The 24,515-nt window shown below is 38.6% G+C and overlaps 2 protein-coding genes across 2 annotated transcripts in view; one reads left to right on the top strand and one right to left on the bottom strand.

Moving 5' to 3' along the window:
- si:ch211-127i16.2 (probable flavin-containing monoamine oxidase A) overlaps positions 1–18,665 on the top strand; it is a 61,374-nt gene extending 42,709 nt beyond the window's left edge. Inside the window, exons 12-13 of the mRNA XM_042396045.1 lie at positions 6,091–6,397; positions 18,543–18,665. Coding sequence (XP_042251979.1) covers positions 6,091–6,397; positions 18,543–18,665 — 430 coding nt within the window. The remainder of the gene's footprint in view (positions 1–6,090; positions 6,398–18,542) is intronic.
- Positions 18,666–21,643: 2,978 nt separating this feature from the next.
- lrrtm4l1 (leucine rich repeat transmembrane neuronal 4 like 1) overlaps positions 21,644–24,515 on the bottom strand; it is a 49,314-nt gene continuing 46,442 nt past the window's right edge. The window contains exon 3 of the mRNA XM_042395353.1: positions 21,644–23,381. Coding sequence (XP_042251287.1) covers positions 23,316–23,381 — 66 coding nt within the window. The 3' untranslated portion in view covers positions 21,644–23,315. The remainder of the gene's footprint in view (positions 23,382–24,515) is intronic.

Raw genomic sequence — 24,515 nt, 5'->3', positions numbered from 1 at the left:
AACCAAATTAGCTGGATTCCTCTTACATAAACGTTTATTTCAGGACCAATGTGTTTGCTCAGCCTCTCTTAAAAAATAGCTTCCTATTTCTATGAGAGACCATATAGAATAGACCATCTGCTCCCAGTCATAAGAGAACATGTGTGTCGGGGATATGCAATTATGAGTGATCAGTGATGGGCATACATGGGTGCATTTGCCACTGCTGGGTACACCCATTTCTCTATGAACCACAGGAGGAGCTTTATTGATCCTAACAGTGGAGGACATACTCAAAACATTGAGAGGGCTTGGGGGTTTTACAAAACCAAATATGGTGACTGAGAGGAAACAGGAATGAGTCTCTTTTGAAGGAGCACTTGGCATTTATTGAATGGATATATTGGCTAGGCTGTAGGCACAAGTGTGGTCCTTTGGGACGTTTACTGAAGGACATGCATCAACAGTTTACAGTGTAATCAAGTGAGAAAGAAAAAATGGGTGTTAGTGCGTTGTGTCAGGAAATTGATTATTAGTTAAACAATACTGTTAAGTAGGGCTGAAACTAACAATTATTTTCATTATTGATTAATAGGTTGATTATTTTCTCAATTAATCAATTAGTTGTTTGGTCCATAAAATGTCAGAAAATAGTGAAAAATGTCGATCACGGTTTCCCAAAGCCCAAGATGACGTCTTCAGATGTCTTGTTTTGTCTACAACCCAAAGATATTCAATTTACTGTCAGAGAAGACTAAAGATACCAGAAAATATTCACATTTGAAAAACTGGAATCAGAGAATTTTGGCTTTTTCCTTAAAAAGTTACTCAAACCGATGAATTGATTATCAAAATAGTTTGGCGATTAATTTAATAGTTGACAATTAATCAATTAATCGTTGCAGCTCCATCATTTAAGTATCATGTGTATACACCATGACACTGAACTGAACTGTTCTGAAGCCTTACCCTACAGTTATAAAACTGTTCATCTTATGTAGATTTAGTTAGATGTTGGGTAAAATTAAATTTCCCGATGTGAGAGGCTGCTGTTGCCTCAGTGTTGAAGAGCTGATGCTGCTTAAGAAAGTTGGTGAAATCAAGGAGGTAGGACTGACTGAAGGACCAGCAGCTGCCCATGGTGTCACCAATGGAGAATAAGATTTACTGAACGTTCTTAACCGATCATAAATAAGAAATATATGTGTTAATATATCATAATATACTACAAGTGGGCTTAGCATTTAGTATAAGTGTAGCGGATAGTATAGGCCTATGTGTGGATATGAATATTAACGTAAGCTATGCGCCCTGAATATGATAATTAAAATATTTTTTTATGAGAATCCTGCTCTGTTCTGTTATTAAACTAATTGTAAATCCCCAGTAAAAACCCAGTAGCTACTTGTTAGTTTTGATACTTAACTTTATACATGGGGTATGGCTTGGAGAAATGAGGGACTGCCTAATAACTACTCAGTATTATGTACCACTTTACTTGAGGGGACACAAAAAGTTAAGTAATCGTAAGATAATGATGAAGTAATGAGGGACTACTTAGTAACTTCTTAGTATTATGTATCACTTTACTTGGGGGTGCACAAAAACAGTAACTAATGATTAAGTAATTAGTAAAGAAGGAGTTATTACTAGTTTTGTGCCGCTCAGCAGCTAATCAGCAATGACTCATGAAGAAACTGCTAAGTATTGATTCACAGATATTCATGAACTAATCATTACCTAATGATTCATTAATATAAGATCTGACAGCCCCAGACCGCCTTTTGGCGCAGTGGTACACAGAGATGACGGCCCAGCCCTGGTCCATCCCCAGAGTCTGGGGGGCCATCTCGCTTGCTGCCCACATTGGGCCAACCTCTCCAGGCTTGGCTCCTGAGAGGTACAGGCTGATGCGGGCTAGACTGTCTGCACAGGTGATACTCACCTCCCAGGCATCCTCCCAGAGCAGGATCTACCATTGCTTGCTACAAAGCAAAGTGGTTGGGATTCTAACGTTAGTGCAAAGAAAGGAGACTAGACCCCCTGACATGTGCAATGGGATTCAGGTTGCGGCAGACCGGCAGCAATTTGAAATGAAATGAAGCCCACTGATGGCAGGCAACCTGAAACAGTAGCCGAATGTGCCAAGTCCGCCCACAACACAATGCTCTTCCGTTGCCTACCACTATCAAAAACTGACAAAAAAACTTTATTTCTCAGAATCGAAGGGGAAATAATTAAAACTGATGGCCTTAACATTAACTTATCGTATTGTTGAGTTATCAAGGACACTTTTGTGTTTTTGTGTTGAGAAATATTAAAGATATCATTAAAAGAAAACCTTAACACAGTGACAGTGAGGAAAATATTTCCAGGCGGTGGGTCCTCCGGTCACTCAATTACAAAGCTTCAAATTCTGGATTCTGGGGCACTCTAAAGTCTATTTATTTTTGAAAGAGCAACATCTGATTGTCACATAAACACAACACAAATAACATAACAGCTCAGATAACTACACAGCTCAAAGACAATGATTCAAACAACATGCAACTACGTGGTTTCAGTGATAGCAGTATCCATAGCAACCACCATAGTAACGATAGAAAGCCTGAAAATATCTTCGTAATAACTAACAATAACTGAAATATTATCAAAACGCATTTTAATGCTGAAACTATCTTAACATATTCATTTTCCACTGAGAATAAAAGGAATGGCCATTTTGTTTGTTTCCATAGACAGAAACTTGACAGTCACGTGACATGGAGACAGGTCAATAGGAAAGAATAAGCCAAAAAAAACATAGGTATTTCACAATTTCAGAGACGTTATTGTGAAACTAATACGTTTTGCACTGTGGACCAACGAAGCTATTATACATTTTGATGTGAGACTGGATTGGTTAATCCCATACTTGTGCATTTCTGGACTATCCATGTTACAGACTTTAAGTGGTAGAACACCACATTCACATGCTTTACCTTCCTCAGCAATTCATAAAAACAAAGTGTTGCATTAATTTTGACAGAGCACTAAAGGCATGGGTGCTGTCAATCGATCAGTTTCAGTTACTCATCTGATAAACACCTATTTAAACAAGACACCAATCATGTTTAATCAAAACCACAAGGCAGTCTTTTTTATCTGACAAGTTCTCACTCTTCATCATATTGCTGCTGCTAATTACACTGTCCATTTCCATGTGCTATGCATGCCACTATAAAGGTTGTGTTGATTGATTATTCCCTCCACCACTCCTGCCTGTTTTATTTTTTATTACCATCCTTGGTGAATGCATTGCTTTCCTTTTTCATTATGTATATTCTATATCTCAGTGATCTGTTGGGCTCCCCTCTGTATGGCCCTTGAGTTTATTGCACTAGTAGCTGAATGACTAAAGTCATTACTAAGCATCCTCAAGCAAAAGTGTAGAACCATTTGTTGTAGTAAATGGTCCAGTATTCTATGATGCAAGTGTCTAACAGTCTCTGTTACCTGTATTGTGCACTTCAGATTCATCATACACAGATTTGGGATGGTATCAGGCAACTTCAACAAACACACTAGCAAACTGATTTTTGTTTAAGGAGGCCAGTCAGGTCCCAAGACCCCTCAATGCATAGGTAGGTGGTGTGCATTACCAACACCAAGCTTGTTGGCACGTTGCCAAAAGACCTTTAAGTCTGAGGTCTCAAGGTCTTGGATATTCTGCTGATGAATCATCAAATGGCTTCTTTAAGTAGGCTGGACTGAACAATCAAATGGCTTCTGAACATTTCTCATTGTAGTGTTGGCAGCCACTGATGCTCTGTTTACCTCTGATTACTCTGCTTTTGTAGTCACCCAATTGTTGTTAAAGCACCCTTGCTGAATATTAACATCCTTATATGTGAAATTCATTGTTAAATCCTGCTTTAAAACATCAGAGAAGTGTGTATGTGGAGCCCAAAGTAAGCCTATTTGCTTCTGAGGCCTCTGCTGTTAAACTAGCATAAATTAATCATCATGGATACTGGCCAGATTAAAGGTGTTAAGGGAGAACCTTTCTCACATCTCCCCATTGGTGGACTGGGTTGGATGCTGTTATAGTTCCTGATGAGCCTTCAAGCAAGTATGATGGGTCAGTGAATATATTAACAGTAATCTGTCATATTTGCACACTATTCTTTGAATGGAGAATTGGAACGTCCTGTGTCTTAGCAGAGCAAATATGTGCAAGTGAAAATCATAGAATTAATTAATGTTAACCAGGCACCTAGGGGGCTTAGTACTAGTGGCTACCTCCCGGAAAGATGGGATTATGGTTCTCCGAACATACAAGTAACACATCCTGCATAATTACTGGCTCACAAGAGAGCCAACATGCAGACCTCCCAAATCTAACCAATGCCTTGGGCTTACCCAAGTGTCAAGCAAGCTGATTGTTTTAGCCAGCTCCTTTCGGGACATGGGTTCATAGCAAAAACATGTAAATGTTATATTCTATATCTGTAAAAGTATAACAGAAAAAGCCATGTGAACACATACAAACATTTCCCATGTATGTTCGTTTACATGCAGCCCGGATTAGTATGTTCCGGCCTCAAAGCAGGAAGAATCACAGGCATGCAGTGAGCATAGATTCAGGATCATTCATCTCTTTGGATTTCATGGGTACCAAAAACTAATTGCACAACAGTCACTAAATATCGGACTTAAAGAAATTGCTAGAGCACATCCTGGAAGAGGGCCTTTCTTTTATCTATGAGTGACTGCTTCAACCCACCTCACAGGAAAACTGGAAAGCATAACATAACCATATCAGAGTGTCCATTCTTTCTATTAGAGCATGCCATCACATTAAATCAATAATATCCTTGTGTGGCTGCAGGGTGGCCAGCTGTGAAGCAGTATAGTGTGCGACCTTTGTTCTCTCCTCTGCTACTCTGTCCCCAACAGGTAAATCAGCCCATATAAGCCTAAAATGGAAGGGGTGTATTGCTCATGTTGGGCTTTGGCTAAACCCCACCTCACTAATCAATGGGGCCACAGAAGCCTGGAGACCAGCCCCTCCATCTGTATCCCAGAACAGTGGCCTTGACTTTTTGCTGAACCAGCACTGAGTTTTGTCCTTTCTCCACCACCCTGCACAAAGTGCTGTGGGGTGGATTCTCCAAGCCAAGGGATGGGCTGCTTATTATCTTGCATTTCTCCAATGGGCTCATATTTGCTTCGCTCCCTCCAGCTAGACAAGCAATTGGATATACTACAAAAGGCTCTTTAACACTCCTCTCTTTCTATTGCCAATGGATTGGGGGCTTTAAGAAGGGTAGCTAACCTGCTGCTAAGGTGTCTCTATTGGAGTGTGGGCAGTCATAACTTTTACAATGGCGCTAGTAAAAAAGGACAATAATTCATAATCTGAAGCTCTGCAGCCATTGTCTTCAACGTCTTGGGGGGCAGGAAGTTGGCAGCAGCAGCCAGATTCTACCTCCATTCCACCTCCCGGGCATTGACTCCTTGTTTTTCCATTTTTTTCATTTGACTAGACTGCTAGTTGTACTGCGTTCCTTTTTTAGAAAGCTTTGAGAAGTCTGCTATGTAATCAAACACACAATGCTACCATCTTAACAATGACAAAGCCCTGCAGTCTGCATACTCTGGCTGACGTTTTACTGTTACAGCGGTATGTTCAATTCCATATGGTATATGATGTGTACTGTACCGATGTTGACAACAAATCTGGGCACCGTGGGCATTTCAAAGGTTTATAAGTTATCCTTGACTTTGTTGTCATTACATGAAGCAGAAGAAAAGTGGAGGAGGAGTAGCATTGTTACTGTGCTTTTATAGTGTGCAATCTCTATAGGGTTGGAAAGGCTCAACCAAATTAGCTCAGCATGTACTTGCAATTTCAGTGCATGGAGACATGGAGCATCTCAGCCAAGTGTATCAGTCAATAGCATCACATGTGTAATCTCAAATCTGATCAAGAAAATTAGTGTTTATGGATGAATACACTAAATAAATGTGTTAATAGGGATGTAATTACTCATATAGATAATAAAATAAATGCCTTTAAAGCAGCAACATAAAAATTAGTGTATGACTCTTTTTTTTCTTGATTTAAAGGATCCATTGGGCAGGCACAGAGACAGCCACCCAATGGTGTGGGTATATGAGTGGTGCAGTGCAAGCTGGTCACCGAGCAGCTGTGGAAGTGCTGGCTGAACTCTGCCCCATGACCCTGACCCAGGAGGAGCAGGAAGCAGTGAGGCACATTCAAACTGTCAAAGGTTCTGGGCGGCAAAACTCATCATCCAAACTCATGTACCTGTCTACAAGCAAGGCTATGGTCATAGCTCTGACAATTAGTGCTGCTCTCTTGCTGGCTCAGCGTCTAAATGCACTGCACAAAGTCAAAACTTACTTGATGGATGTATTTTCAACAACTAAGAATTATATATTCCTATGGTAACAAAAACCTGTAAAACATAAACATTTCACCCAGTTGGTTTTGATTTTTTTGACAGAATGAAGGTAGAGTTTTTGCTGAGGCTCCTGTGGAAAGTTGGCACTGCCTACTGATATCAGATTCTTTTTTTTTTCTTTGGTTCAGGGCACAATGCATAATTCATAACAAAGTTAAACTCAACAAAATTAATTTGCATTATATCTTACATCATATTATAGTATAGGTCCATCATGGCATTAGTTAATATCCTATATCAAAATGACTATACATTACATTTATACATTTTGAATGTGCAAATTAAATACAAAGCAAAGTGAATTAAGCCATGTTCATTGCCATGGTATTTCTTTTTTAATTACAGTGTAACATGTACTGCATCATGAAATGTTGATTAACAACATTTAATTACTAATTTTCTCGTTATTTATTAATAAAACATATTTCAATCATTAAATTTTAATCGAAAAGGTAAGGCTTTCTCCCATCTTGTTTGCAGAATGAGAATAAAACCTCTACAAGACAAAAATTTATTGATTCTGCTTTTTTTTTCAATTTTAAGGATTTTACAAATTTCCCATGACAAATAATAAAAAAATGTATTTTATTTTCTGTAGCAATGCCAACAGAAATCAACTGGAGACATTTGCAGAATAAGCAGCATCTTATCTCATTTGCATTTTAACATCTTAGAATTGCAAAATTGTGACCATGAATTTAAGTTGTGCTTGTAAGCTTCAGGTCTCAGAGCGATCATATTGTATTTAAACCAGTTTGCAGTGAGAAGATTGATCTTTCATACTGTATGCCTCACATTGTTTCCCAGAGAGCCATAAAACCTGCTTGAGAGGCTTGGAGCAATGCAACACACGTGCTTGTGTGCCCACAAAACCACCAATAGACATTTGAATGAGCATAAGATGGATGAACCAGTCACACAATGACTACGTCCCAGAGAAAGTGATTTAATCGCTATCACTTGATTGCACGGTTGATTGAAAGCATTTTTGTCAGTCCTCATGTCTCTCCTAGAGAGTATCTCAAACACCCACTGATCACTGGATGCTGGTCTATGACTCCACTGAGGCCACGGCTTGCTATTTGTCTTTGTTATCACTAGCTTGCACTGAATCAACTGCCTGTTCCCTCTGGTTTCATTTAAGCTGGTCCAGGCTGAATCAAGGCCAGCAGCCTGACATCTCTATACATGTGTTGGGTTTTTTTTTTGGTTTTTGCACCATTTGTAGCTGATTGGGTCATTTTGTTCGACAGTTATAAGAATAGTTTTCCTGTGAATCAGAGTTTCTGAACACATTTCGCGTGATATACAAAATATATACTTATAGAGGAAGGGTAAAGTGGATGGGTGTACTTTCAGGAACTCCACAGTGCTGCTCAGAGGTTCCTTCTTACAGCACGTCATCTCCAGCTTAAGGCATGAATACTGTAATGTACCATCTGGGGGACTGGCAGCTTGCCTCGTCAGTTGCTGTTTTGTCATTGTCATGCGTTTATTAGAAGTCTACTGAACTACTGTGTGAATAAATTATAACACCAAAACGACATAAAGTCTATCTTCACAAATTGCTCAGTTTTTCAAAGCCATGTGATTAAATCTGAATGCTTACAATCAGAATTTTGTCAAGCTTCAGAATTTTGTTAATTTCACTGTGCACAAGAAACACATCAATGTAGAGCAGCTAATAGCCTTCTATATAGTATAAATTTATACCATAATATGGATGAAATTTGTGTTATAATGAATCAGGAAGGAAGACAGTTGTGCTTGGTAATTTGATGCTCCCCAGCACGGCTGCACGATTAATCAAAATACAATCACAACCTCAATTCAGGTCCTTATATGACCCAATTTTTATGTGACAATGATTCTGTTGTGTTTAGCAGGGAGATCCATTGTATCAACAACATTCCTTACGTCTCCCCAAGCTGTAAGAACAAATGACAAATGTGGGTTTCTCTGCATGATGAACTGTGCACAGGAAGAGGAGGCATCAATGTAAGACATTAATGTAAATAAATCTAATGTGTGTGAAGAGACAGCAGAATAGAATGCAGTACAAGAAAAAGCTTTGGTTTAGTAACAGCAGATCAAACATTGTGAAAGCAGTCTCCCTTCATTACTGGACTAGGCTTCCTCTTGCTCGTGTTTTGGGGCACAGGTTACATCTGGCAACAGGTGAGTAATAGTTACAATTTATATCATGTTGTAAACAAACACAGGGAACATTTTTCAAAACTGTTTTAAGGGACAACAGACTTGACTGACTATTATTAATTGTTATTAATAAATTTAGCATTTTGTGCAGTTGCATAGGAGCCATTACTGGTAGCTAATGATCTTATTGCTTGTACTGTCTGCATGAAGACAATATGGATTGCAATGAACATTTTTTCTTAAAAAAAACTGTGTCCCTAAGAGTTGTGGGATAAAAATTGTGATCTCAATTTTGAGTGGAAAAAAATGTGATTCTCATTTTAACCAGAACTATGAATCCCTTCTACCCAGATAACATATGGCACATAAATTGAACATAGAAAAGGTAAATCAGCATATTTTTCACTATCATGCTCTACTTAGTACTGTGCACTGTGTGTTTTATGTGCTGTTTTGCCTATTTTTTTACATATCCAATAAAAGATTTCCAGTAAAAGCTCTAAGTAACTTCTGCTGTTATTACTGTAGCGTCTGTAAACACATGTTATAGTACTTGCCTTAGTGTTTGCCTTCAGGCGATAGCACCAACTTTAAAATGTATATGTTGCAGTGCAGTGTAATCACAATCTGTGACCATGAACAACTGTCTTAGAACTAAAACTAGAGCATATGTCCTTAAGCATATGTGCTCACTATCATACTATATGTTATGCATGACTAGATATGTTACATCCCAACATACAGGTAGTTGTGATGACAGTTCAGCAGCCCTGGAATAAATACTGTCTTTGTGAAGCTTATTTTACACTTATTTTAAATCATGTCAGTAAGGGGTTGATTCAACTACGTGTTTAGACTGCATTTTATGCAATTTGGGGTATTGTTATGCAAATATGCCATCAAGTGCCTTTCAGTTATTGTTGGCAGGCATTTACTTATGGCCTCTGCTTATGCCTTTGCTTTGTCAAAGCAGTGTTAACATTCTTCATGATTTTTTATGCTGTTTTGGAAACATAACAAGTCATTTGTGCAGCTGCCTTTGCAGCTGTGATTAAGTTACTTTTAAGTTAAAGGGAAACTTTGGTATTTTTCAACCAGGACCCTACCTTCCCAACTTTTTGTGTCTAAGCGACTAATGGGGTCAACAATTTTTGAAATTGGTCCTGTAATGAGTGAGAGTGCTGCAGCCGGCAGCCACAAAATGGGCTGCAACGTAATCTGACAGGGGAACAGCACCCCATCAATGTACGGCCACTAAAAGTGCTGTTTTTGCTATTGACAGGCTCAGATTGTTATTACAAGTGTCCGACAACATTGTGGAAAGGACCACATTAAAGAAATAAAATGTTTTTCTTTACCTCTCGCTTGATCTGGTCTGTTTGCTATTGTGTCTAAGCAAGTCTGGCTCAAGGAAAAATCTCACGAGAGTTGAGTTGTTGTGAAAATCAGCTAAATATTCAGCCATGACTTGGAAAATCTTTCAGATAACACTAAGGCCTTATTTAGACCAAATCAGGCGTTGTGGCGCACTGCTGCAGGGTTGCACAGAGGTGTGTGGGGGGTGTGGGCGTGTTTATTTGTGCTCTAGAATGTAACCGTTGTGAAACAATAAGAAAATAACATTTTAATGATCTGATTCACCGGCTTTCTCGCTACCACTGTGCCCTCTCTTCATTCACTTTCTAGCTCACTCGACCACAGCTGCTCTCTCTCTCCTGCTTGTGCTCTCAGCTCCCTCTCTTTCTTTTTTTCTCTTGTCTTTTTTAAAATGACTTGGGAAGCCGACATCAAAGTCTACCTTTACTTTTAACATTATCAAAGAGCAATGTCCTCTTCCTAGTAATGTCTTTGTATAGCCTGGTGGCCAGAATAAACCGTTGGCATTGTACGTTTCTGCAAACCACAGATACATTGAATCTTTACGTTTCAATATGTTTAATACCTAGCATACCAACATTTCAACAATAGGTATCATATCAACATTTCTAAAGTGACATAGTTCAGATGTCATCTGTATGAGCTGACATTCTTCTTAGGAGGAGCTGGAAGAAATGGAAGAGATGGAAGAAAGTTGGAAAAGCATCAAAGCAGCAGAGAGCACTGTTCGAGACCACCTTGAAACCACTGCCTGCTTCCCATTTCATCCAACAAAACTGGGTGTTTTTAGCGAGATGTTTTATTGTGGTGATTGGGTTGCTTTGTACTCCCTCATGGCAGGGGTTTACAGTTCTGATCAGTCTGATCGCTGTCTGTGATTGGCCACCGCAGGGTGACATTGGGTTACATTTCTCCAAAAGCTGACTCTGGATCAACTTTCTTGCCGCAGGCTGGTGCGGCCAAAACCCTTGCAGCCTAAAAACCCCTGCAGAAAGGTAAAGAACAACGTTTTATTTCTTTGTACGGTCCTTTCCATAATGTTGTCAGACACTTATAATAACAATCTGAGCCTGTCAGTGGCAAAAACAAGCACTTTTAGTGGACATACATTTACGGGGTGCTATTGCCCCATCTGGTTATATTGCAGGCTGTTTAGCGCCTGCTGGCTGCAACACTCTCACTCAATACTGGAACAATTTCAAAAATCGTTGTCCTCATTAGTCACTTGATGGGAAAACAGGGTAGAAATTGAAAAATACCTAAGTTTCCCTTTAAAGGCCAGTTTTCTTTGGAAATATTTCTGTACTGCATGATTCTGCTGCATGCTGCATGCATCCAATGATCAACAGTTTGTTCTCTATTTAGCAAGGAAAAAGTAATAGTGTGGAACTCAGAGGGCTGATGGCATGCATCACATCCATTTTTTTCAGACCAACAAATACATGGTATTGTCAGAGTACAGTTTGGCATTCAACCTTCAAAAACTATCGCCATTTGATCACCAACTATCTATCTAAGACATTCAGATTTCTTTATGACAAAGAAAAGTAGCAAATTCTCAAATTTGAGAAGCTGAAACCAGAGTATATTTGGCATTTTTGCTTGAAAAATGACTAAAACTATTAATCGATCATCAAAATAGTTGCAGATTCATTTTCTGTTGACTTGAAAGTTAATATACTTTTCGATGCAATGTTTCTGCATTATCTTTCCACCCCTTGTGAATCATAATTACAAAAGCCAATTGGACAATTCTGGTCTATTAAGTTCAATACAATACAATTCACAGGGGAACAATGAGGCCAGGTAGTCAGGACTGTAGACTGTGTTCAGTCTTGTAGATATAACTGCATGAACCAGTCTTACAATGAAAACATCCCAGAAAAAGTGATTTAATCGCTATCACTTGATTGCACAGCCGATTGAAAGGATTTTTGTCGGGCCCCATTTCTCTCCAACTCCTAGTGATTATTGAACAGAAGTCTGGTACCATGGCTTGCCATTTATCTTTGTTATCACTAGCCTGCACTGGATCAACTGCCTGTTCCCCCGGTTTCATTTAAGCCAGTCCAGGCTGAATCAAGACAATGACAGAACATCTGTTTACACAATGCATATACATATACTATATAAAGTCTTGGCAACAAAACAGATCTGACAGGCATTGTCTCACTCAGGTTTCCACATGAGGGACATGCATAAAACAACTGCATGGAACAAAAGGATATAACCAGGCCACCAGGTGTTCAAAGGCATTCAGACCAAAGCAGAACTAACGTTAATGAATACACATCAAGCACTAACACACCACAGAAAGGAAAACACACATCGCCTATGCATTCACAACACACCACTATCTTATTACATCCACGATTCAGCACCAAGGACAAAGACAACGTTGACAGATGCGGATGTGAGCTGTATATAAATGAATCTACAACATGACAGAAGCACAGCAATGTCAGGGGTTAAAAATATGCGTTACTCATCATTAAAATAGCTGAAGGCAGTGAGTGTCTGTGTGTTTTCAGTCATTAATACACATGCGAGTGAAACATAGCTGTATGATGTTCAGTGAAAATAGAAAACAGGTTTTTCACATGTGTCAGTCAAGGAAACTGAAAGTCAGATTCAGAGCGTGCTTGAATGCAGTGAGGGATCGTCTGACCCCAGACAATGCAACAATAACTGCTGGGAGAACAATGTGCATCAGCATCTGTCTGTATAGTGAATTCCAACCAGTAAGTACCATAAACTGACAATGTTTTGGATAAATTGACTTGGAAAAGATGCTCTTGAGATTAATCCCAGAAGCGAAGTCCCAGCAAAAGCAATGGGTGGGAGTGGAGGAGTAGGAGAGTTAATGAGCTGCACGTGTCCACCACTAGTTGCTAGAGTGTTAGCCTCGCTGGGACTACAGTTATGGCTAAAAAGTGCAAATTTTCTTCACTTTCTGCACTACCCCATGAGTCCCACTGTTCCCTCAAGTGCTGCAGCATCTCACCTTATTGCTGGTGTGGTCACGAAAAAATTGCTAGCAAACTCAGTTGAGGTGCAACATCCACTTATTACCAGTGTGGAAAAAGCCTCACACTCTGGCATTCCACTTCCCCAGGAGATTTGATCATTTTATCATTTATTGATTATTTATGCATCTAAAATGTTTATTACATCTAATTCTTACATTATGATTAAGTACTCTTTCCTATCTAGTAAATTATTTTGTGAGGGCACAGTTAGGCTCTCTGAGTTGATATTGAGGATGGCAAGCCACAAAAATAATTACCCTATTGTTTTTATGGATCTGATGGTCTCAGTGCACTTTATGTAGATGTTTTGTCTTGTAAATAAAGACAAAGGCAGCTACACAAGTGAATCATATTAAGTTAAATATTAATTAGCAGTGTGTGTCCACTATAATAGAGGTCTGGTAATTACTTCCATGAGTGATATTTGAAGGCAGCATGACACAACATAAAGGATTCAACAAAAGCAAATAGTTGCTGCTTGAATTTCTGGTGTGTTGCATTTCCTAAAATTACTGTTTGTAATGTGGCAGGAGGAAAATCACCAGGACACATTCCAAACACAAAGTGAATTGGCAAAGAGGAATAGTGATCACAAGTCGAACCGCATGAAAACAAGCTGAGGGACAGAAAACAGGGTTTTTCCTTAACAGCACCATTGAATATTGAATAGGGCTGGTTAAAATGATAAGACAATACTACCACTGACAAGATGACACAAGCATATTATTATGTTTTTTTTTGTTTGTTTGTTTTTGTTTTTTTGGTATGTGCTTCCTTTCTTCTCTTTGAGACCTTATCAAATGTTATCCAAATGCCCAAAAAAGAACACCTGCAGCACAATTAGCTAATATCACAAATTTGGAATTGTAAATTATAACACAATAATATATCTATAATGTGATTGAACTTGTTGACATCCTCACAGATTTTTTTAGCTCTACATTCTGTGAAGCTGTAGGATAGTTTTGGACATCTTTAATAACTAGTTTGGATTTTTTTTCCAGTATTAAAGGACCTGAATAAATGAGTAGAGAAACATAATGAAGATGTAGATACTTAAATGCAGGTGTACTGGATGACAAAATTAAGCAATCAACATCCTAGCAGGCTCTTTGACATACTGAGCAGATCCAATTGAGCTCGAAGAAGATGACGAAAGATGAAAAGTGACTTTTAGAAGAGGGTTCAAATGTCACTCACAAGTACTGAATGGTTTTATGAGTAGGAAAATGAGATGGTATGGCCTTTGCTGTCATTGGATCTCAACCCTGCTGAACACCTAGGGAGATTTCTGAGTGACGTATTCAACAGTGCTCTCTACTACCCAACTCGAAATACCAAATGAGATAATATCTTTTAGAAGAGTGCTGTTCATCCCTCCAGTAGAGCCAGAGACTTCTACACCAAGAAGCACTGAAGCTGTTTTAGAGGCTCTTTGCAGCCAAACACCTTTCTAAGACGTGTTATGTACTGTATTGTAGGTTATACCCTTTCATTTGTCAGCCATCTGTACATATACATACAGTATACTGCATGTAAATGATATAGGGGGTGCTTGAAGCTACTTGGGGAGATGATCCTCAGCTGCTCTGTGAATGTGTGAACAGGATGTGATGCAAACACACTCTCGTCTTTTCACTCATGTATGCAGTATGCTTCATTTTTATATCATATTTATTTATGGCTTGTTATAGACTAGTGACCTCCTAACTTTGCCTCTCCCAGCCAGTGTGTGCTAGGATCGGCTCCAGTCGTCTGCAACCCTGAACAGGAGTATTCAGAGAACGGATGGATTGATAAATATTTATTTATTCATTTCCACATTAATTAATGCCACTATGAACTGCAAGAATACTGATGAAATATATAAACTTTTTTTGAACATAAAATACAAAAAATGATTAAAAACAGTAACAAAACAGAAATACTCCAAGCCATAAACAAACCACTCAGTTATTTATATCTTTATTTTTAATCATCTGCTATGAATTTGACTGCTTTGAAAAGGCAATTACTGAAGAGTAGTGGACTTATCTTCTTTCCAGATGTTTTTCCAAGGGAACATTTAAAATTGGTTTAGTAATTACTAGGTCATTTCAATCAAGGTTAGATTTTTTTTTAAAGCAGAATAAAAAAAAAAAAAAGAGAATATGCGAGAGAGAGAGAGAGAGAGAGAGAGAGAGAGAGAGAGAGTGTGAAGCATTAATCTTTCTTAGGTGGTTTTCTGGGCCTCATTTACTGCACAACCTGACCCGTGAGATGGTGGAGATGACGAGAGTGAAAGGCACATGTATTTTTTAAATTAATATAATTAAAAGTATGATACTGCTGCGGAAACACAGATAATCCCTCATTTCCATTTGCAAAGTCATGTTGGTAATATAGGATTCTGGATCCCCCCCCCCCCCCCCTCCCCGTATTGTCTGTAGCGTAGTAGCCTATTACATTTTATGGGCTAGTTGTTTCTTCACAGGATTCAATCCTGGGTCTAATTTATCCTTAATATGCCTCCCTTAGGAGACAAAACCCATTGATTTTAATGTGCTTGGCAACTTATCATTGCTATGTGGACAATACCCAGCTATCTGTCTCCTTAAACCTTTCACATTTTAGCAAATAATCAATTGTATAAAATTCCCTGGTTAACATTACACAGTAGATGGCACAAAATATCATGCAGGGAAGGTCACTGTAGAGGTGCTGAGAATGTTTCAGACGTCATGCAAAAAAATCAACAAAGTAGTGATAGTAGGACTCTATCTAGGACTCTATAGGACGATCTTAAAAGCGAAATTATTTTTCTGAAACATCTGGATACAAGCATACACTGCTGCATCTCTTTGCACCTGGAGGTAACTCTTCTCACAACATCATTAGTTTCCTGTTTGCGTCCCGTTAACAGCTGCTGCAGAACACTGATTCTCAGCTTTTGCTGCTCCAGGAGAAGACATGACCTCACCCTGACACTTCACTCCCTTCACTGGCTCCCAGTTCAATTCCGAGTTGACTGTAGGGTTTCTTCTGCTTGTTTTCAAGGCTTTAAATGGGCTGGATGGCACAGACCTTTTAGGTCAGTTCATAGAAAGCTCTCAGCGATTCCACAGAGAGCTCAAGCTTTAGAGGTTGCAAGCCCTGGACTGTGGAAGAACCCTCACTGAATCAAATCTGCAAAATTCATTTTGTTCTCAAGAATTCTTATGCAAGTCTGTACGGCTGTGAATGTATTAGTGTTTGTGTTTTGCATGTATGATGAGTTGTTTTGCTATTCTGGTGTATCAAATGTATTTCGTTTATTATTTTACAGCATTTTCATTGCCCATGGGTGTTTTCAACTTTGATTTATTGATAAACTTGACTTCCTTTGGACTTAGTCACCAGACCTATTGTTTTGTTTTCAACTATGTGGAATAAACAATATGCAGTGTTTTTTTTATGAAAACTTTCCATATGTTTTTCCTGCATATTTTAATAATTCTAGTCTCATTTTAAAGAAATTCAGAAGTTAATTAAGTCAACATTTGAATCACTTTGTAATGGAGAAATGCTCAAGACAGCCATTATTCTGAAGAGCAACACGAATGTCACAGGACACATACAGCACTCATACATACATGGTCAGACAGGTCTATTCAGAGTCATAGTCCAGTCTTACAAAATGTACTTCCAATGTGCATACTAACCTCAACAACACATGTCCAGGGTCAATCAGCAGCACACATTCCAGGCATCCGCTAATGAGAAAAAGATGATGGAGACTCAGTGTCAATTTGTTGACTTTAGTTGCTACAGGCTCAATATATTCAGCATGAAAGCCAAGGTAACGAACAAGGTGATGCGATAGTATGAATCGGTAAAACCATTTGTTAAGGGATTCATGCATTTCAATCATAAATTAAATCATCTTCAGGGCCTAAGATATACTATTACAACAATATTTGTCAGTCATTTTCAATTAATTCCATTGGCTCATACTTTGATCTACCTTGAACTTCTGTAATTAACTTCTATTTTCATTTACTTAATACAGCCATGCAGAAATATGCAAAAAGTACACTGTTGGTCAAAATCATTATAAATTGAGGTAAAGATTATTATGGGTGATGCCTCACTAACTCATCAACTCAACAACTTATAGACCATATTTCATAATAAAGCCATAGCCTGCTGACTGTCAATCATTATTTTGTGGAGAAAAAACAACAAATCCTGGTAGGGGACTCTGCAGTGGGCTGTTGGTCACGTCAACTGTTGCCTCTAACACCACTCCAGGCGGGAAGCTGAGATTTTCTGCCCTTGTTGTCAACACCCCAATTTTCCTAAATAGGGATTTAATCATCAGCTGAGATGCCAGACATCACTGCTGGCTGCTGTGTGCTTGCTACTAATTTTTGCTCTCATGTTGCTATCATCTCATTCGCTGCTTTCATATTGGTATTGATTGTGAGTACATACCTTGTCATGGATGATCTCATTTTTCTATTGGTTGTTGTTTGGCAGGTGCTTTGAAATGTTTACATGCTGTTTATTTTATTTTTTTTTATAAATCCTCGTGTTTAAGTGTTATGGGGCTAAATTGTCTTTTCTGGTTAAAGTGTTCCATGCAGACTCTGATGTCTAGTAGAAAATATTGTATAGCTTTCAGAATGTAAAAACAACTTGCTTACAGCTCACTCACATAATTACTTCCCTGTATTACTGGCTCTGTGGGAAAATCAATATGGGGAGGTAGTCACGTTCACATTTTCTCCACAGACCTCAGGTAAACATTAAGAAAATATTCAACTCAAACTGATGTGTTTATTTGACGGCTTACTTTGCTGTTCTTCATATCATAATTCTATTTACGTAGCTCCTGCTCAGTTGGTTTATGCTGCTACTCAAGTCTGCTGCGCTCACAGCCAACCTTGAGCTCATATATGTGTACCGATGGTCATCTGCAGCTTGTCAAGGCTGCATGGCGTTTCATAAAAAGAGACTGTCTGCTCCAAGGAATGAATTTCTGATTTTAATATCCGTAGTTGATAATTATCTACTGCATAGCTGACATGCATATCTGCTGCTGCACATCAGGTGGATTGCTGTGTTCAGATTTTGATGGTGTAGATAGTGTAGTCCCTGCAGTGGTTGGAGATGCTTTTATTGGGTAGTGGCCACTTGCTGTGCTGAGTTTGGTGTATTCTTGTGGGGAGTGACATGCTCAAAGTCACCAAATATCAACTCTCTACATACTTTGAATTTAAAATAAAAATATTTTATGCATTAGGTAGGCTTAATGAAATAAAGTTCCTTTTGATTGCCTTTTCCTAATTTCTTCCCAGAGTCCTGGTTTGTTCATACTGGAATTGCTCTTAAATGACATTGTGGAAGGAGTACACTGCTTTATCTTATTATAGCTCAGTTGCTGACCTCTGGAAGAGGTTGCAGATGTGTACTGTGATGAATTCTGGGGACTGGGACATGCTTTATGGGCTGCACTGTCAGATGATAAATATTTCCTTAGTTGCCATGATGGCACTGTATGCTCATCCAGGTTCAAGATCAGAAAAACGAGTTAGGAGGAGGAGAAAGCATCAGAACAGCAGTTGGCGATGATGGTATCGGATATGATCTCAATGAGAACCCTGCAGTCCCCCAGTCAGGAGCAGATGGCTGAAACAGATCATCTGTTGAATGGCACTCCTGGTGTGGGTTTGCGAAAGCAGTTTTGAAATAACTGGTGCTTAAATAAAGAGTCACCATTCGTTCACTGACAGAGTTTGGTGTTTCAGCTTCTTACTCCATTTCTCTGGAGCAGTTGCTGACTAATTGTTCCGACAGTCATAATTAAAGTAAAAGCCACCTGGTGAGCTGCAGTCCAAGCTGGAGATTATATGAGGTAATCAGTGATTAGGAGTCATTCCTAGAGAGGCATGTACATTGCTGTTAAAAAAAAAAAAAAGAAAAAAAAAAAAAAAAAAACGGCTCCTGAATGAAACTTAAGATTTGAGTGTCAAATCAAATTAACATGCCTTACATAAAAAGAATGATTCGTTGGTGAGTCAGCCTTTGTGAGATTAGGCAGAGTTATTAGTGGCACATTTATTTGAAGCGAAGACTAAGAGGAGGAGGGGGAACACTGGAATCAAAGGGTTGTTTTGCTGTTTTCGCTGAGGCCTGTGCCAATCAGAAAAATCTTCTAAGGGATGAAATATATATACATCAAGGCTTCTAGGATTGCTAATCATGTTTGCTATTTTCTCTTGCTCCAAGATTGTCTGCCTGAGCTTTTCCTTAGGACATCTCGATATTTTCACAAAATGATTAAATGTGATAAGTACCAGTTTCATGCATAATATGTGGTTTCTAAATTCTGATGCATTTATTGTGAGCTTCATTATATCTGACCATCTCTCAAGTCACCATAAAATTATCTCTCATCATACCGTCTGAATTTTAACTTTGACAAGTCTCTTTATGGTAATTGTCTTGCCAGGCCTGTGTGTGCATGTTTTTGCTTCAGACATTGTCACATACTTTAAACTAGCCCTTTATCACCCAGTCTGAAATAGTAGATAGAGGCCATGTCTGAAAGTTACGTTGTTTACAGTGTCATAGTGGCAGCTTGATAAATCTTACATCAGTGTATTTTGCTTAGTTTAACATCTTTTTCCTGAGGCCTTTCTGTGGAAGTGTTTTAGACTGCCAACTGTTTGGACTCGGGTCAACAGGGAGCCCAAGCCACATGAATAATGCATGGTGTCTGCTCTCAGGCATACAGCCCTGTCTGTGCTGCCACTGCACATGCAGCGCCGGAGACAGGGACCGAGTTACGGAGATGATAGAGAACAGCAGAGGATAAGACAGACACACAGAAAGGAAAGAGAGGAACATAGAACTACAGTGGATTATACCAACCGTAGAGATGTACAATATGCATGACAGGAAAAAAGACAAGATATTTAAAGGGTGAGCTCAGTCAAATGACAAAAAAATCTTTCATATGTATCACTACTACAGCTGCAACTACCAATTATTTTCATCCTCAATTAATCTGATTTTTTTTTTACATAATTGAATGTTCATTTTATAAATTGTAGTGATAAATGCCCCTTATCCCAGATCTTATGGTGACATCTTCAAACAGCTTGTTTTGTCCAACCAACAATTCAAAACTCAAAATACATTTTCAAACCTCACACTCCAGAAGCTGGCTTTTTTGCTTGATAAATGTCTTATACAATTAATCAGTAATCAAAATTGTTGGTGGTTTATTTTATGTCAATGGTTGGCCTGGTAGCCCAGTGGTTGGTGAAGATGATAACAATGTCCCTACTTCGATTCCTGTCAGGGACCTTTGGTGCATGTCATTGCCTTCTCTTTCACCATGTTTCCTGTCTGTCTCTTCTACCTGCTGTCAATAAAGCATATAATTGATCAATCAACTTATCATTGTGTTTATCAATGTTTTGTTTATCAATGTGACACACAAATAGTTTCATTGTATGTGCCCATGTTTGGAGATGTCCATCTCTTAAGTTTCAGCACCAGTTGAAGTGAATGAAATTCTGTCTGTGTTCCCCGGAGTATTGAGAAATCCCCTTTGACAAATTCTACAGAAAAGTGTATTTTGATTTACTCTGGATAATCCGCAGATTTTGCTGTCAGGTCTTTCTTTGGAATTAAATGTCATTTTTTAATTGTTTGAGCACCACAAACAAAATTCCATTCAACCGCACTGTATCAGGATGACAGCAGAAATCTCAAAGCTGGAATCCTCAAAACCTTGACACATACTGTATGTACACTCAGCTGTCAGTTTGCAGTAGGCACACTGTGCTGAAACTAATGCAGTCTTTTTCAACAGCCCTGCAATAAATCCTGTCAAATATGTTTGCTCACCCCAAGTATAGGTGACTATGTGCAAATCTCAAACTATCTGCATGGCCAGACACTACAGGGGATAAGAGGAAAAAAAATCTGTAATAGAGATGAAGAGAACCAACCCAAAACGTCATGAATAATGTGGAGACACTGAAAGGGAGTGAGATGTGGATACCCAACGGAGAGGAAAATGAACGAGGGAGAAATGTAGTAGGGAGAAAGGGGGAGGGGTGTAGGTAAAGTGGAGTGAAAATACCACAGGAAGCGCCGGGCAGATTGGCCATCTGGACCTCTGAGTTGACAGCTTGACATGTTCCAAGTGCAGCGAACGTGGAAAAAATTCACTACACAGGGCCCCCTCTTGAGATATACAACACATTACACAAGAAGCATAATTAGAGGGCCGGTGGGGCCCGCAGTGAGTGTCACCGTGAACAGAACGGTCGAACAGAGATCAATGTTCTGCACTCTAAATTAATGAGGCTAATGTTGATGTGACAGCCTCGTCACCACAGATCTGTGGGCAATAGGACAGATTTCAAGGGGTGTGAATGAAAACATGGAACAGGGTACAAGCTTATTAAATTACAGCGGACAGCAAGCTCACACACACACACACACACACACACACACACACACACACACACACACACACACACACACACACACACACACACACACGTAATCAGAAAATGCTTGATACACCCATAGAGCTTGAACACAAAAAATGATTAATGAATATTTTAATTTGACCAATTCATATTGCTCACCAATAAAGTCATTATTTCCATTATAAAACATACTGTTGAAAGTGAACAAAGAATACAGCTGCTTACTAAATATCAACAAATTCAAGGGGGAAAGCAGAAATTTACAATAGAAAATTACCATTTTCCAGTGTAGAAAGAGTTATGTTTAAAGGTTGAAACAAACAATTCACAACTCAATGTGCCTCAAATATAATTGAGAACTCAGAATGGATGAAACACAAGCACACGCACAACTGTGAACAGCAACATCTGCAGTCTCCAAGGGGAGAGAGGTGGGCTGATTATTTTAAGGAAAGTGAAGCATGTATTAAACAGAAGTCATAAAAATAAACAGTGCTCAAAGTTATCTTTCAGACAAGATCCTCCTAATGAAGACTGTCATTGCAAGATCATTTGTTCACAAAGACGTACACAACACACATGAAAAAAGCTGTAACGGAGCACTGCTGGACATGTTAGAAGTTGAGGCTTCTTTTGATTTTCCGTGGAATTTTTTTTTTTTTAAGAGAGCAAATCCTGGATCTGTTACAACCCATGGTTGGGAGAGCCAAAAGCCAAAAAAAAAGGATCAATTTGGCTCTTTGGTATTTGGTGCTGAAAATGGCAGAAACACATACTCATAAAGTACAACATTAACAACATTATATCAGAAAATTACATTTTACCGTTGATAGGAGCTTTTTCTTTTTTCCTCTTTTGCTTCTGATTGCCCTTTCTGTCCTCCAAATCAAACTAGATAGTGAGGTTTGATTGCAATTAGAAACAACTTAGAAAAACTTTTTAAAAAAGCAAACAAACAAAAAAAAAACCGTCACCGAAAGTCATTGGCTAGGGGATAGTTTGCTTGGATCTGGCAACTTTTCACACATTTGTAATATCTTCCAGCTGCTGACTTGATTTCCACCTGATGGAGCAGATCCTTCCTTACTGACAGGTGCACAGAAACTCAGTGAATGCTTTCGTAATCTTTCTGCTCCAATGAGGCACATTTACACCATCCTAGCCTTTGATTAGTCTTTCTTTAAAAAGATTTTGAAAGAAGTCTTGAAAGATGATGACATGATGCTTCATATGGAATCAAAATATGCAAACCCACTTTAAATTATACACAGCTTTGTTAGCAGAGCGGTCAGAGCTCCTTGTTCAGTGCATTTTCATTAATGATTCATTGCTCAGCTTAACAATTTTAAAGCCTCTTGAATTTGCAGAGTCTTTTGCCTGTGTTTAAAACAATGCCCCGGTGCCCTCATGGAGACAATAAGCTGTTATAGTCTATACAGTAATCTCCCATGCTGGTTATAACCATCCATTAGTGCTCATGAGTCTTCTTCTGTGGTTCTGCTATTCACCGTGGGACAACATTTCCGCAACCATCTGTGTCAGTACTTGTGTAGTGATGAAGCAAGACGGAATACAGCAAAGCTGATGACCAAAGAGCACAGGCCAAAAATTAGAAGACATTATAAAATCTTAAGAAAAAGAAAAAGACAGTATTATCTCATCTTTATCTTCATCCGTGAGTGCCCTTGTTAGCATGGAGGACCATTTTAAATGTATCCTTGAATGTGAATTATGGGTGTAGGATCCTGATGGGTTCTCTGCATATGTCCTTCTCTCTTGTATCCCTGTTTGATGGTGGTTTGCTGCACCATCCAAAGCAGTTCCTTTCTGGGTTAATGGATGGTAGACACATCTCCCAGCCAGGCACCAGGTAGGGGGCGTGGGCATGTGTACTCATTCTGCAAGGAAATTGAAAAAAAAAAAAAAGAAGGACAAAGTTAAAACCATTTAACAGCTGGTCTCTGCCAGTTACAGAGGTGGTGGTTACAATGTAAAGTTAATTACAGTGCCCAGTGGTTTGATAACACTACAATGGGGCTGTGACACAGCCAGCAAAGCAAATTAGGGTAAGCAATTAAGCAGATGATGAAATCCCATGTGCTTAGATAGCTTAGAAGGCTGAGGTGGAGTGACTTCCCTGATGTCTAACAGGGACTGAATGAAAGCTCAATACACAGAAGTCTTACAGGTGCTCATTTTGAAAATGTTAATTAAAGCTGAAAAAATGAAATAACGAAAAAGGTCTAATTGGTCCTGGCTGCCTAAACATTTTGTCACTTCATGTTATGTATTGTTTGCAACAATGGATTTTTAAATTACCCTCTAGACAAGCATTGATCTGCAACTGAACAATGGCTAGAGACCAAATTATAACTATTTCAGTGAGACAAGCTAATTACATGGCAAGTGCAAGCAAGTAATGTCACACATTTTTCCTGAATTTTCTTTTCAGGTTCACCATACCTTAGGACACGAATGGATTTCTTACACACTGTATTTATAAATTATGACAACATATATATATATATATATATATATATATATATATATATATATATATATATATATATTTAGTCTATAGTCCGATATTTTTGGATGAATTCAAAGGAACCAACTTTAATGTAAAATGTTAACGTGAGCACATTTTCTTCATTCACACAATAGTTAAACTGACTGCCTGGGTGTTTGCAGTTTCAACAGGTAAATATACATTATTTAGAAAGAGTTAAACAATATATGATGCTATGTTTCAATACAGTGATGCAAAACTGAAGTGCCTGAACAGGTGCTTACATTTTCAATTTATTGTTATCTATTATTAATTTGTAGTTTTACACCCGTATGCAGAGTATAAAATACATTCAGTATTTGTAAATCAGAAATAGTGTGTGAATAATTTGGGACCTTTAAATGTCATTGCTTTCCCACAGGTCAATTCCAGCTTGTTGAGATGTTATTACAAATTATTAAGTGTTTTTGACATTTTACTCTCATTGGAGAGCCACAAGCTTTGAATTGAGCTTCGCATTGAA

Source organism: Thunnus maccoyii, chromosome 19 (assembly GCF_910596095.1).
Source record: "Thunnus maccoyii chromosome 19, fThuMac1.1, whole genome shotgun sequence".
NCBI lineage: Eukaryota > Metazoa > Chordata > Actinopteri > Scombriformes > Scombridae > Thunnus > Thunnus maccoyii.
The sequence above is the reverse complement of the archived record's forward strand: the minus strand, read 5'-3'. Positions and strand labels throughout refer to the sequence as shown.